The sequence below is a fragment of the Rhinichthys klamathensis genome, unplaced genomic scaffold (assembly GCF_029890125.1).
Source record: "Rhinichthys klamathensis goyatoka isolate OS25496 unplaced genomic scaffold, OSU_Roscu_1.1 h1tg000373l_1, whole genome shotgun sequence".
Taxonomy (NCBI): domain Eukaryota; kingdom Metazoa; phylum Chordata; class Actinopteri; order Cypriniformes; family Leuciscidae; genus Rhinichthys; species Rhinichthys klamathensis.
The window spans coordinates 82,683-97,254 of NW_026606880.1; the positions used below are offsets into that span (position 1 = coordinate 82,683).

The window sequence follows — 14,572 nt, forward strand, 5'->3', positions numbered from 1 at the left end:
ACATGGTATTTTGTCCTTGCTGTTGACAGTATTTTCTGATTTATTGAGTGATAAAAGTAGATATCCAATCCCTCTTCTGTAAAAACCTTTAACTCTAATGTGTCAACAAAATCAAACAAGATTTCTGATATATATACTGTATATATATATATATATATATATATATATAGTGTATGAAATATATTAAATTAGTGCATATTTTATTAGACAATGCCTCATTTGTTTAAACATAATATTTCAGAAAACATGAACATGATACAAAACATTAGTCTTAATGTCCTGTGATTATATATGTATACTGTATACAATATTAGTAAATCATTTTTTAGTTAGTTAAGTTTTACGCTTTTTTACCCAGGCTGGATGATTTATTCAAAAGGAAGTCGAATCATTTCTACATGGTTTTAGTAAAACACAAGCTTTTTTTAGGGACAATTTATTTTTGCGATTTGTTTTCATGTAATAACACATGCTGTGTGTCTGTCTTTGCAGGGCATTATGGGAAAGAAAACTTCCGCAGTGGTCAAGACATGCACAACTTCATCTCCTCTGGCTTCGTGACCCTCGGCAGGAGTCACCTGAAAGGTAACCACACAGAATAAGTTAAGCTTGAGCGGCGTTTGAGCTCAGGTTTGAGCTCAGGTTTGAGCTCAGGAATATTTATTAATATATAGAATTAGCTTTTATTTTTTATAGTTTCAGTTTTAAGGCTCGTACACACCGGGACGAATATCGGCGCGCGTTATTCGTCAGTGTTTTTCTGCGCGTTTTTTGTGTTCACACCCAAGCGATTTCCGCTGACGATGAGCCGAGTGAACATGAATTCATTCCCTGACATTAGATGGCGCCCATTTGCTCTGCAATACCACTCCATAACATTCTCTTTTATTAAGATTTAGATGTAGTCGCTGTCCCGTTTGCCATATAGTTCTTTATGTTCCGACACCAACGAGACCAGCAGCTCTACATTCATCTTGCCTTGCATCTTCCTCGTCTTATTTCTCCTCGGCAGTGTAGACGCTACTTGGCGTATATCTTCTTCTTCGCCGTTACGTATGTGTGCTCGGCAAGACCGTTTTGTGTTTGAGCGCCCCCAAGTTGTGTTTTACTGTAACTTCAGAAGCTCCAGACACGTGAGCAAAAGCGCCAATCTCATTGGTCGGATGGTTTTTGACGCGGTGCGTCAAACTATAAAAACGAACCCGAGGCGTTTTTTAAAAAATGACGCTTTTACGCGTGGCGTTTTTCGCGTCGGTGTGCACACTCACATTGGCGCCCTTGGTTTAGTCACGAGGCGTTAAACGTCGGCGAATATCGCGCGCGAAATTCGTCCCGGTGTGAACAGGCCTTTAGTCTGTTTTAAAAAATCATATGTGCTTTTGTTACTTCTATTTTTTACAGCATTCCTATTTAGCTTTATTTATTTATTTATTTATTTCAGTTTTAGTAATTTTAGTATTTTGGTATTTTAAAATCGTTGAGATACCATCATAGTTTTTATTTTTATAATTTCCATTTTTATTTCAATTTAAAAAATTTAGTAATTTTGTGGTGCATTTTTGACATTTCATTTAGTGTTTTCTTTTTCTTTTTTTTATGTCTATATGTTTTTTATGAATTTGTATAATTTTTTTTAGTTTTAGTTTTTTTAGTACATCACTATTAAACTAAATTGAAGTGATAAGTTGAAATAAAATAACTTTATTTTTTATATTAGATTTTTTTTGCTCTGTTTTTCTGAATTAATGACTTAATTATCTCAGAATTATGAGTAACTCATTAATTCATAAAAACAGAGTGAAAAAATGTTTTTCAAGAAAAATGTATCTCATAATTGTGAGATATTAACTCGTTAATTCAGAAAAAAAAGAGCAAAAACTTTTTTTCCATGAAAAAATATCTCGTAATTCTGAGATAATTAACTCGTTAATTCAGAAAAACAGAGTAGATTTTTTTTCCTCAAGTGAATGCAATACGCTTCCGTAAGTTGCCAAGGATCATTTCAATTAAAAAAAAATTTTTTTTTAGTTTTTGGTTTTAAGGTTTATTTTATTTCGACCTAATATTTAGACTATTTCATTTCAGCTTTATTTGAAGTATGAATTTTTTTTTTTTTTAAGTTTTAGATTCTGTTTACACTAACGACACTTTCAATGTCATTTAAAAACAATTGTTAATGCTTAAATACATGTTACTGTAAAACTATTTATATTAATATTACGGATCTTCCCTTTTCAATTACTCAACTCCAAAAAAAAAAAAAAATACACGACCGAAGAAAAGCCCCCAAACGTGTAGTTGTTCTTCATTTGTGGAGTGCGTGTCCTGTGGGGAGATTGAGCTGTTGACAGTGCAATAATGACGTTTCCTGAAGCTAATGAACAGCCGAGGAAAGAAAACATCTGCCAAGCGTCTGCGCTCCTCATTGTTCTCCTGAGTGAATCACCGCGGCCCACATAATCACGCGATTGTTAACGCTACAACAACATAATCGACCCGCTTACACACACACAACAGGGACATTTACATTAATAGCCGTCTGAGGAGCATCCGTGACATCAGCGTTCTCACCTATGACATCACTCGTCACACGGGATGATTGCTGCTATTGTTTTGACACACAGTTTCCTTGGCGAATGAAGAATGTCAGTTGGTTGAATCATCTCTTGATAAAGCTAATTGTGCGTCACTATAGGCAGATTTTGGCCGTGTGATTCAGACGTGACTGTAAAAGAGGATAAAGTTAATACCCCTACACTTCCTCAAGGTGAAAGAGTTTAATAAGTTGCTTAAGTATTTTTTTTTTTTTTTTGCTTATTCAACTTCTCTCAGAAGCCCCTGCGGTTCATGCAAATTGGCTTTAATCTTCACCCTGTTTAATTCCACCTGATTGAATTTGTTTCTCGGTTCTCTCCGGAGGCGAAGGAGTGAAGCTCGCCCGCTCTTTCTGCTCCTCGAACTCAAACTGAGAGTCAACATCAAATCTGACTTTACTTTCCTAACGCACCGTGTTGTGAAGGATTCATCCGCGGACGTCCATTGTGCACACGTTCATTCAAATATTGCAATCAAATCTATGAATATATTCATTAACATTTTTTTGAAGAATCTTTTATTTATTTATATGCTTTGTAGTAATTCATAATATTTTGAATTTGCTTTTATTTTAATACTTTTGTTTGCATTTTAATTCTCGTTGTTTCAGTAATCGCATTACTTTATTCGTTTTTATTTGAACATTTTTGTTTAACATTTTAAGTTTTAGTCATTTATTTTATAGGTACTTGAAACAACTTAACTTTTTAGATGGATATTTTTTTAAATTTATGTTACCTGGACACCAAATATCTAGACTTTAGACTGTTCAGTTTGCATTGCAAAAGTAAATGGGTATATAAATATCTTTATCACTACATCTTGTTGATAAAAAATATTATTTTAGTATGATTTATACACTATTGTAGTATTTATTAATATTTAGAATTAGCTTTTATTTGTTAAATTTCATATGTATTTGTCACTAAAATGTTTAGTTTATATTTAAATTTTAGTTGACGTTGTGTCACTTTTATTCGTTTTCTAGCTAATATTTACATTTAACTTTCAGTTTTAGTAATTTTTGTACTGAAGCTTTCAGTTTCAGTTTGAGGGTACATTTACACCACAACTGTGTACTATGGAAAATAATGTTGTCAAAACAATCCTCCTTCATTAAAACACTGTATTGTTCATGTCAGGCCAGTAGATGGTGTATGGCGAAGTCACTTTGTAAAGAAACACTCCTCACCTATAGACTGAACACGTGACATGCATGCGCATGACATCACCGTTATCACAAAATCGCATTTTTGTAGTTTACACGGAGACGATAACGCTATAATTTTCAAAAACGTGTACTTTGATGTTTTAAATGAATGGCCAAAACGCATAAAACAATTTTTAGTGTAAACCAACCCTTAGTTTTACAACATTTTACATACACTCTAAACGGTGCTGGGTTGTTCTAACCCAAATTTGGGTCAAATATGGACAAACCCAAATGTTGGGTTAAAAATGTAATTTAAAATTTTAACCCAACTTCAACTTTCACTTTCAACTGTACATTTTTTAATTACATTTTTAACCCAACATTTGGGTTTGTCCATATTTGACCCAAATTTGGGTTGAAACAACCCAGCATTTTTTAGAGTGTAAACTTAAACTTATTTAAATAAGTTGCCAAAGGACCATTTCTAATTTTCGTTTAAGTTTTAGTTTCAAGGTTTATATATATTTTTTAATTATTGATATTAAAGCTTTATTTCTTTAAGTAACAGCAATGTTGTTGTTTTCAGTTTTAGTGTTTACAATAACAACACGGGTCGATGTCAAAGAAAGTGTTCGTATTGATATTTAGGAGCGTTTCATGTTTACAGAGCGTGAAGTCCTCAGTGTTTGTGCATGAAATATGTTGATGTGTGTGTGTGTGTGTGTGTTTGTGTTTCTGCAGCGCAGCACTCTGTGGACGATCTCGGGCAGCTTTCGTGGCAGGGCGAGCTGGACGTTCCTATGTCCTACAGTATGTATCGTGCTTCATTCATGCACGTAAAACACAACACACACACGTGTTCCTCGCGGATGACCTTTGTGTCCTGAGTCCTGACTGATGTTGGGATGTTCTGCGATCTGTTGGAAGCCACGCTTATGAAACAACTGCGCTAAACGCCCCTCTTGAGAAGAGGAAAACTTATAGCAAAAATCGTGCAACATTATGCAAGTTAATTGGTTTAGAAACAACACTTTTAGTGGATCTTTTCAAATTCAAGCTTAGAATGTCTTATGTTGTATTCTTCCTTTTTTTAAAGAAAAACAATGCAAATTCAAGATTTAATTCAAAATAATTTTTTTATATTATATTCACTACTGTTCAAAAATACAGTAAAAACAGTAAAATTTTGGAAAAAGTATTACATTTTAAAATAGCCGTTTTCTATTTTATTTTATTTGAAAATGTAATTGAATTTTCAGCATCATAACTCCAGTCTTCAGAGTCACATGATCCTTCAGAAATCATTATAATACGATGATTTGATGCTCAGTTATTATCAGTGTCGAAAACGTTGTTGCTTTGCTTCACATTTTTTGTGGAAACGGTGAATTTTTTTTTGGGGGGATCCAAGTTCAAAAGAGCAGCGTTTATTTTAAATAGAAATCTTTTGTAACATTATAAACACTGTCACTTTTGATCAATTTAATGCATCCTTTATGAAAATATTTTTAAAAATCATTCTTTTGAAGGGTATTATAATATACCCTTCAATATACCCTTCAATATACCCCCCCCCCCCCCCCCCCCCCCCCCCCCCACCCTAGTTTTTAGACTACAGTATTCATATTTTTAGTGGCTAAATATATTATGCTATTATGCTAGTTTTAGTCATTTTTACCATGCATTAAGAGGATAGTTTTGCTCGATTTTAAGACATTTTTGCTATATTAATAGTGGTCAGTCTAGAACATGTTCTGTCAAATGTCAGTTCGAGGAAAGACTTGAATCTTGCTCAACTGAATGTTGGGTTGTGAGTTTGTGTGTCCGTACGTGAGTGTGTTTTGACTTATATGTAGTGATTTATAGTTCCATAGTTTAATGCAGGTGTTTATTGGGTAAACGGCTTTTATGTGCAGCGGTTCTGCTTTAATGTGCTCCCCTGTGCTTCACGTAAATTAACTTTTTGATTCATTTCACCTCCCGTACCAGCAGGAGCCAGTTTAGTGTTGGTTCATTTCTAGCCGTTTTCCCAGAACAGTATCTCTAGGTTATTAATGACTGTTGTTGCGGATTTTCTCCTCGCTGTTACCATGGTGATCCTTTTAACCACTGTGCCATATAATTCTAGAAAAACGTTTGGGTCTACACCAGCTTAAATCCCTCTTTGTTCAAACCCTGGGATTATTCAGCTGACCTGCACTAATCACAGCTTTAATTATACTGCGAACTTTCAACAAACATTATCAGTGCTGTTCACTAGCAAGCATTGCTGTTACTATTGCTCATATTCGGAGTATGATTGGAACAAACCCAGAAGTATCGTTTGTGCTGCAAACTGTTGTTTTGGAAACACTGAATGCAATTTTGATTTTACACAATGTTCTAAAGTAGTTAATGCATACATGCATTCATGCACCAGTGCTATTTTAGTATCATTATATATTTTTTATCAATGGTTTGTTTTTGTTTTTATTTTTTACATTTTCTGTTTTCAATTTAGTTTTGTTTAGTTTTTGTCATTATAATTATTATTATTATTATTATATTGGGTTTTTTTTTAAGTCCCCCTACTATGCTTTTTTTGGATATTTCCTTTCATGCAGTGTGTAATATAGCTATTTGTGAATGTAAAAGTTCTGCAAAGTTTCAGAGATCAAAACACATGACAAATTAAGTTATTGTGTCCTAAAAGAAAGAATAGAATGTGAACTCCCAAAACGAGTTGTCAGTAAATCCAGTCTCACTTCCTGCACAAACCTACAGCATTGGCAACTTTTACCCTCAAATACTGTAGTTGTAGCTGAGACTGGAAGAGTTTGGTTCGTGTTGCCGTCGTGTCGAGAAGACACTGTTTTTTGTGATGCAAAAGCAAATCCACTTTGATGCCCTTCCAAAGGATGAGGACTCGAGCTTGAATTCATATGGTAAAACCGACGCTGTGTATCTGAAATCACTGTGTATCAAGCGCTGATGAAGATCCAGAGCTGAAATTCGGATATGGTAATGGGTGTTTGGTTTCTGACACATGCTGCAAGCAGTCGGCCAATCACAACAGACTGGGCCATCTGACCAATCAGAGAAGAGTAGGCCAATCACAACAGACTGAACAATCTGACCAATCAGAGAACAGTAGACTAATCACAACAGACTGTGCCATCTGACCAATCAGAGCAGAGTAGACCAATCACAACAGACTGGACCATCTAACCAATCAGAGAACAGTAGACCAATCACAACAGGCTGGGCCATCTGACCAATCAGAGCAGAGTAGACCAATCACAACAGACTGGGCCATCTAACCAATCAGAGAACAGTAGACCAATCACAACAGGCTGGGCCATCTGACCAATCAGAGCAGAGTAGACCAATCACAACAGACTGGACCATCTGACCAATCAGAGAAGAGTAGACCATACAACAGGCTGGGTCATCTGACCAATCAGAGAAGAGTAGACCATACAACAGGCTGGGCCATCTGACCAATCAGAGCAGAGTGGACCAATCACAACAGACTGGGCCATCTGACCAATCAGAGAAGAGTTGACCAATCACAACAGGCTGGGCCATCTGACCAATCAGAGCAGAGTAGACCAATCACAACAGGCTGTGCCATCTGACCAATCAGAGCAGAGTAGACCAATCACAACAGACTGGGCCATCTGACCAATCAGAGAAGAGTAGACCAATCACAACAGGCTGGGCCATCTGACCAATCAGAGCAGAGTAGACCAATCACAACAGGCTGTGCCATCTGACCAATCAGAGCAGAGTATGCCAATCACAACAGACTGAACCATCTGACCAATCAGAGAGTAGGTTCTCAGAAAGTAGGGGTTTAGAGAGACTGAATTCTTTATCAAACTGTTTCAGACACTGTAAGCAAAGAGCTGATGCTGCAATGTATATTATGAGAAAATCAAAAGTGTTTTTTGACCTTGGATGCATGCAAACTTATTGTAGGAGACCTAAAGCAATTTCAAAAGTTATTATTATTATTATTCATTTTAATCTGTTTCAGATCAAATGTATTTTATTTCAAGTGACTGGTTTTGGTTGTAGTTATCTATAGTGACCCTGGCATGCATGTGTTCACGCGCAGGTCAAAGAAATCCCATTGGTCCTGTCAGAGCTAATAGACTGTGATACAGCTGCTGTGTTGTGTTTTAATTTCTCTGGTAGAAGCTTTATTCCCGTCCGCAAGGACCCCGTGTGTAATCGCAGCAGATTTCCAGCCGCCCCGTGAGCAGAAAGGTAAAATCTCTGGCAGTGTTTCAGCTCTGATGCCATCAGCAGCTGAAGTCTCACACCTGTTTTGACGTCCAAACAGAGTCTGGCGTTTTGGAGAGCAGTGCCAAGGATCGGTCAGATCCACTTAGACGTCAGACAGAAACAGCTGCCAGTCATGATGAACAGCAGACTGATACGCCAATGTGACTGACAGGGTTTGTGTAAAGTAGTATAACCTTGCCTAACCGTGTAATACCGCTCGCATCAATCATCTGTTGTGAAGGCAACACGTCTTAACGATTTACACATCAAACGCATGCCGTTAATCTCCACGAACGCCCTTAAACTCTTAACCCTAAACACTTCCAAAAACATAACAGAAAGCTTTTCCCAGAGCCCTGTTTAAGAGATTTCATTTCTTTTTTCTTGCCTACATGATGTGATGCATAAACACTAAAGACTTCTACTGCGCTAAATCCGTAACCCTGAACACTTTAATTTATTAATCCCTAAACGTTCAACTCCTCTGATGTCCTACAGGTTAACACATCTAGTTCCTGAACAACTCTTTTTTTTAATGGCTGAATGTTGCACTGGTAGCTACCAAACACTTAAGGCGCTGTACTTCAAGATCTTAATAACACACTTAATGCCTCTGGAGTAGAAACAATTAGCACATCTAAACACTTAAAAGTAAAGTTTAATGTGTTGTAATGTTACTTCAGTTCTTTAGCTGTAAGAATTTCAAAGCACATCTCCTAATGTATATGCTCATATGCTCACAGTGGCAAACCAGGGGTCATATCATACATATTTGATGCTTTAATGTTTCTCCCTGAAGTCCTGTTATAATGTTAGCTGAGAAGTTTTTCATGACCACAGGCTGTGGGTTTGCCAATGTGCCAAATGTAGTTTTGAACCCCTCCATTGATCACTAACAGCCTTTTTGCAAATCTCCATTGCATTGTGACTGGATCCCAGGATCATGTGTTTTTGGAAATCCAATCAGCCGCTTTTGCAGCTTGGTTTCAAAACAGTGTCTTGTTGCACTGAGTACATCAAGCTCTTTAAGGTGTCAAATTTGCCTTTATCCCAAAATAATATTAGACCACAAGAGTTGGCGCTACCGTTATTGACTAATATTGATTGATTTCAGCCAACGCCACACTTGCGAAGACCTCAGATGACGCCAACTTTGGATCGAATATGAAACTCAAATATTATCCTTGTATTGTAATCGTTATGAGCGTTATGTTGTAGTTGCTGCCTGACATATTCATTGTGTCTGTTTAACTGAATACATGATATTAACTAACCAATCACAACAGTTGGCCGTTTGACCAGTCAGAGCAGAGTAGACCAATCACAATAGACTGTGTCATCTGACCAATAAGAGCAGAGTAGACCAATCACAACAGACTGGACCATCTAAACCAATCAGAGAAGAGTAGACCAATCACAACAGACTGGGGCATCTGACCAATCAGAGAAGAGTAGACCAATCACAACAGACTGGACCATCTGACCAATAAGAGCAGAGTAGACCAATCGCAACAGACTGGGCCATCTGACCAATCAGAGAAGAGTAGACCAATCACAACAGACTGGGCCATCTGACCAATCAGAGCAGAGTAGACCAATCACAACAGACTGGACCATCTGACCAATCAGAGAAGAGTAGACCAATCACAACAGACTGGACCATCTGACCAATCAGAGCAGAGTAGACCAATCACAACAGACTGGACCATCTGACCAATCAGAGAAGAGTAGACCAATCACAACAGACTGGGCCATCTGACCAATCAGAGAAGAGTAGACCAATCACAACAGACTGGGCCATCTGACCAATCAGAGAAGAGTAGACCAATCACAACAGACTGGACCATCTGACCAATAAGAGCAGAGTAGACCAATCACAACAGACTGGGCCATCTGACCAATCAGAGCAGAGTAGACCAATCACAACAGACTGGACCATCTGACCAATCAGAGAAGAGTAGACCAATCACAACAGACTGGACCATCTGACCAATAAGAGCAGAGTAGACCAATCACAACAGACTGGACCATCTGACCAATCAGAGCAGAGTAGAGCAATCACAAAAGACTGGGACATCTGACCAATCAGAGCAGAGTAGACCAATCACAACAGACTGGGCCATCTGACCAATCAGAGCAGAGTAGACCAATCACAACAGACTGAACCATCTGACCAATCAGAGCAGAGTAGACCAATCACAACAGACTGGGCCATCTGACCAATCAGAGCAGAGTAGAGCAATCACAAAAGACTGGGCCATCTGACCAATCAAAGCAGAGTAGACCAATCACAACAGACTGAGCCATCTGACCAATCAGAGCAGAGTAGACCAATCACAACAGACTGAGCCATCTGACCAATCAGAGCAGAGTAGACCAATCACAACAGACTGAGCCATCTGACCAATCAGAGCAGAGTAACATAACATGTATAACACTGCCATGAACATTACTATGATACCCTCATCTCTGGCTGATAACAGAATACTTCATAATTGTAACAATGTAACATGCTTTTTCTTTAAAGTCATCTTTAATTTTATAGCGCTTTATACAATACAGATTGTTTCAGAGCAGCTTCACAGTGATAAACAGGAAAATAATCAATGACGCAAACTTCATAAAAATATGAGACAAATTCATATTTTGCTGTAAAGCAGCTCTAAAAAGACAATAGTGTCATTATTCAGCCCAAGACGGTTTAGAGTTGATTCGTTAAGTTCAATAACTGAGCCAATGTTGCAAAATTAGTCTATTATGAAATAACAGAAGACAGTGTAACTATTCAGCTCAAGTCAGTTCAATATTGATTCAGTTGAGTTCAATAACACTGTCGATGTTGCAAAATCTGTCAATTATGAACTAATTTGATTCAGCTTTAAAGCAACTCTACAGAAGACAATCCAGTTATTAAAACAATATACATTTGCCCGAGAAGCAAAGTGACTTTTTCAGGATATAAAGTTTTGAAAAATACAACTTGTTTTCCCTTTGAATCGAATTATTTCTCTGACCCCATTGGAAGATATAACTATTATTATTTTTTTAAGTATAAACACTTCATTTTGATAGTAAGCATTGAATCCACATGCACCGGATGTGGGCCGGATCTGGGCCAAAACTTTGTTGCCGTCTGGGATCTTTCATTAAAAGCAAGGTGAATTCAGATAAACGTGAACTGAATTTTGATACATCAGACTTGCAGTAGATGCTGTATAGAGTGTGAGACTCCAGGTAAACGCTGTGTGTCTCTGTAGCCTTTGACCAGAGAGACACCTCCACCTGTCTGTCACTTCATCATCGGGGTGATTTACGGGACGTTGGGGCAGGCGGCGGGCTTCTGGAGATTTATTTGACAGCATTGCCGAAGAGACGTCAGGTGGTAACGACCTGGGCCAATCCGAGCCATCCGTCTAAATGACACAGCGGAGAGATCAAGAAGCTCTCCGTCAGACAGAGCGTCTGTTTATCATGTCTCGCTGATTTACTCGCCCGCGGCCCGAGAGCTTTTGTGTGGTCTTTCTGATGTTGTTCGCCACATCCGAAAATCATTTTAACAGGAAATATGTCACCAGGGACCAACGGCGGTCCGGCTTCCTGAGTGATTGATTAGGTTTATTGATTAGTTTGGATGTTTTTAAACACCTCATAAATGTCAAGAATTTCCCTCTTTGGGTGCAGAAAAACAAGTACAAATATCTAAACATTCATAAATCAAGTTTAATTGTTATCTCACATCATTTTGCTTCTTAAGTCCTGCTTTCTGAAAAATGCATCAAATTTAAGTCACTTTATGCTTAAAACAAGAATAAACATCAGCCGATGGGGTCAGAAAAATAAACAAGGTTAACAATTTATTTTACAGTGTCCTTGTTCAACGTTACATGTAGTTTGTATGGTAATTATTGTAAATTATGCATAATTACATGCAACTAACCCTAATCCTAAACCCTATAAGTACTTTTAAGTAAGTTATTATTACTCAGTACTTACTGAAGTAAAGTGTAACCAAAATCTTGATTTCCGTTTGAACATTTAGTTTTCTGACTCTTTTTTAAAAATAATTTTTAATACTTTTTCAGCTTTCTTATTTAAAATGGAAATCTTTTGTAACATTATAAATGTCTTTACTGTGACTTTTGGTCAATTTAATGCATCCATGCCGGATAGAACTATGAATTTATTACTGACCGCAAACTTTTAAATGGTAGTAACATTTTATAATTAATATAAAATTAGGCACCTATTGCGTCCGTTGGCGTTTCTACTATTCTCTATCCATGACAGGCCATAAAACCGCTTGTGGGAAAGTTATGAAATTTGGCACACGGATAGAGGACAGTCTGAAATGTCACTATAGCAAATTTTGAGTCTCAATCCTCTAGCGCCACCAACTGTCCAAATTTGCACTCATGTTTATGCTAAGGGATCTTTTTCCCTTCGATTCGATTTCCCTATATGACGTTATTTTCTGTCATGAAAATTTTTTCCGCCATTTTTTATTTCCCGCTAAACCTACATTTTTCGAACTCTTCCTATTGGCCATTGCTCCGATTTTCACGTAAATTGAACCAGATCATCTTCAGACTGTGCTGACAATTTTTTTTTTTTTTCAACGAATTCAACGAAGTGACCGCCAAAATGAATGTGAGGCTATATCACTGCAATTCGTTAGCGTATTCTGAACAAAATTGGTGTGTGTTCTGTTTGTTATCACAAATTTGATTTGGTTCAGCATGCAGAGTTGAACGGTACCCAATTTTCCCATATCGGCCCAAATCTTTTATTTTGTTGTTAAATTCTATATTTTACGAATGCATTGGTGTATCGTTTCGAAACTTGGTATGTGTCTTCAGCACCATGCCCTGAAAGTACTCAAACTCGGGGCCACCAGGGACCACTTGTGGTCAGAAGTAATAATGAAATGTAACTGGTCTTAATAGACTCCTTGGGTCATGTCGAGAACATATATATCGATTTTGCCATAGTCGGACGAACTTCCTGTCTGCCATTTTTTTTTCTTTAAAAACCTACTTTTTCGAACTCTCTTTGACTGTTTGTCCGATTTTCACCAAATTTGAGTCAGATCATCTTCAGACTGCTGAAAAAAAGTTATGGATTACGTGTTGACAGACGAAACCGTTTTCGTTTACAGCATCAACAAATTTGAGGCATGATGCCAAAAACGAGTCTGTATCTCTGCAATGCAGAGGCTAGTGCATTTAGTGGCGAAATATTCATGCTAGTTTCACTGACTAGTTTACTGACCCCAAACTAATAATGGTAGTGTATATTATATTTGCACATTGCATATGGGTGGAAAAGAAAAATACTTAAAAACAATGTGAGAAATATTGTCCTTGAAAAGGAGGAGAGACTGAAACAAACTGTGAGGTTTGTGTTGACATTCACGCAAGACCGATTTCTAATATCCAGCTCATTTGTGAAACAGTGACATGCTGAATAATAAACATCAGAATTATTCACAGTGATTCTGCATTGTTTATATTGACTTTAGAATAAGAATTGACTTTTTCAAGCATGTGCCAAACTGGGTCTTAAAGGTATCGTTCGGCCAAAAATGAACATTCGGTCATCATTTACCCGATGCCACCCTCACATCGTTCCAAACCAAAACGTACTTTCTGCTTTCATACACAGGACATTTAAAAAAAAAAAAAAAAAAAATTCTGAGAGGCAGATTGCAGTGTGAAAATCACCTGGGAATGCCTTTGACCATTGTATAATTGGCATAAATGGCACTGGAAAGGAACCCGGCTCTGCTTTTCTCGGTCAGCTGCTTTAACGGTTTGCTTGGTTAGTATCAGGTCAGAAGGTTGAGATTGAAATGGTCATATTGGAAAACTTGCTCTGGACACTTGTGACACTTGAAGTGGCTCCTCATGGCAGATGACCTGTTTAATGACAGCAGAGGGAGCTCAGTCTGAAAATATGTCCGAAGGACAGCAGGTTTCTCTGCCCTGTGTCATCATTACTGCCCCGTACCTTTGGGATCGTGCAGAGCGCAGATAAAGCACCCCTGCAGGACCTAGTTCAAATGCAAAGGGTTTTCTTATGGTGTGCAAATGATTTCAGCAGTATGTCTCTTTACTCTCTTCCTCTTCTTGTCTTTTGCTATTTCTTTTTTCTCCCTGAATCTGTATACTTCCTGCCCATTCACACCAATAATGATAACTATAAGATAACTATATTAGCGTACACACCAACTGTGTTCTGTTTATTTTAAGTGAGCACTGTGGTTATGTCGTCTGCCGATTTAAATGTTCCACCTCTTAAAGCAGGATGGATTCTGATTGGCTGTCATATGGGGAACCCATATGCAATGCAGCGCCAGGCGTAAGTGTTTTTTGCTAGTTTCAGCCCGACGCAGTTATCATTTTCATGTCCTGCGACACTTTGTTTAAATAGCGAATGGATTTGTGAACATTTGTGCGCCCATGGGTGTGCTGGTCTGAAAACGAGGTGTGTTCAGGCGCATTGTTGGCGCGTTGCTATTTTGAGGTGAGTGAAATAGACTGCGCAATTGACTTTAGA

General features: G+C 37.7%; 1 protein-coding gene across 2 annotated transcripts in view; it reads left to right on the forward strand.

The window, feature by feature from the left end:
- The window catches only part of LOC130069640 (protein shisa-6-like), a 101,128-nt gene that overhangs the window by 26,664 nt on the left and 59,892 nt on the right, over positions 1-14,572 (forward strand). For both annotated transcript variants that reach the window (XM_056233642.1, XM_056233641.1), the window contains exons 4-5: positions 493-585; positions 4,490-4,558. In XM_056233642.1, coding sequence (XP_056089617.1) covers positions 493-585; positions 4,490-4,558 — 162 coding nt within the window. The remainder of the gene's footprint in view (positions 1-492; positions 586-4,489; positions 4,559-14,572) is intronic.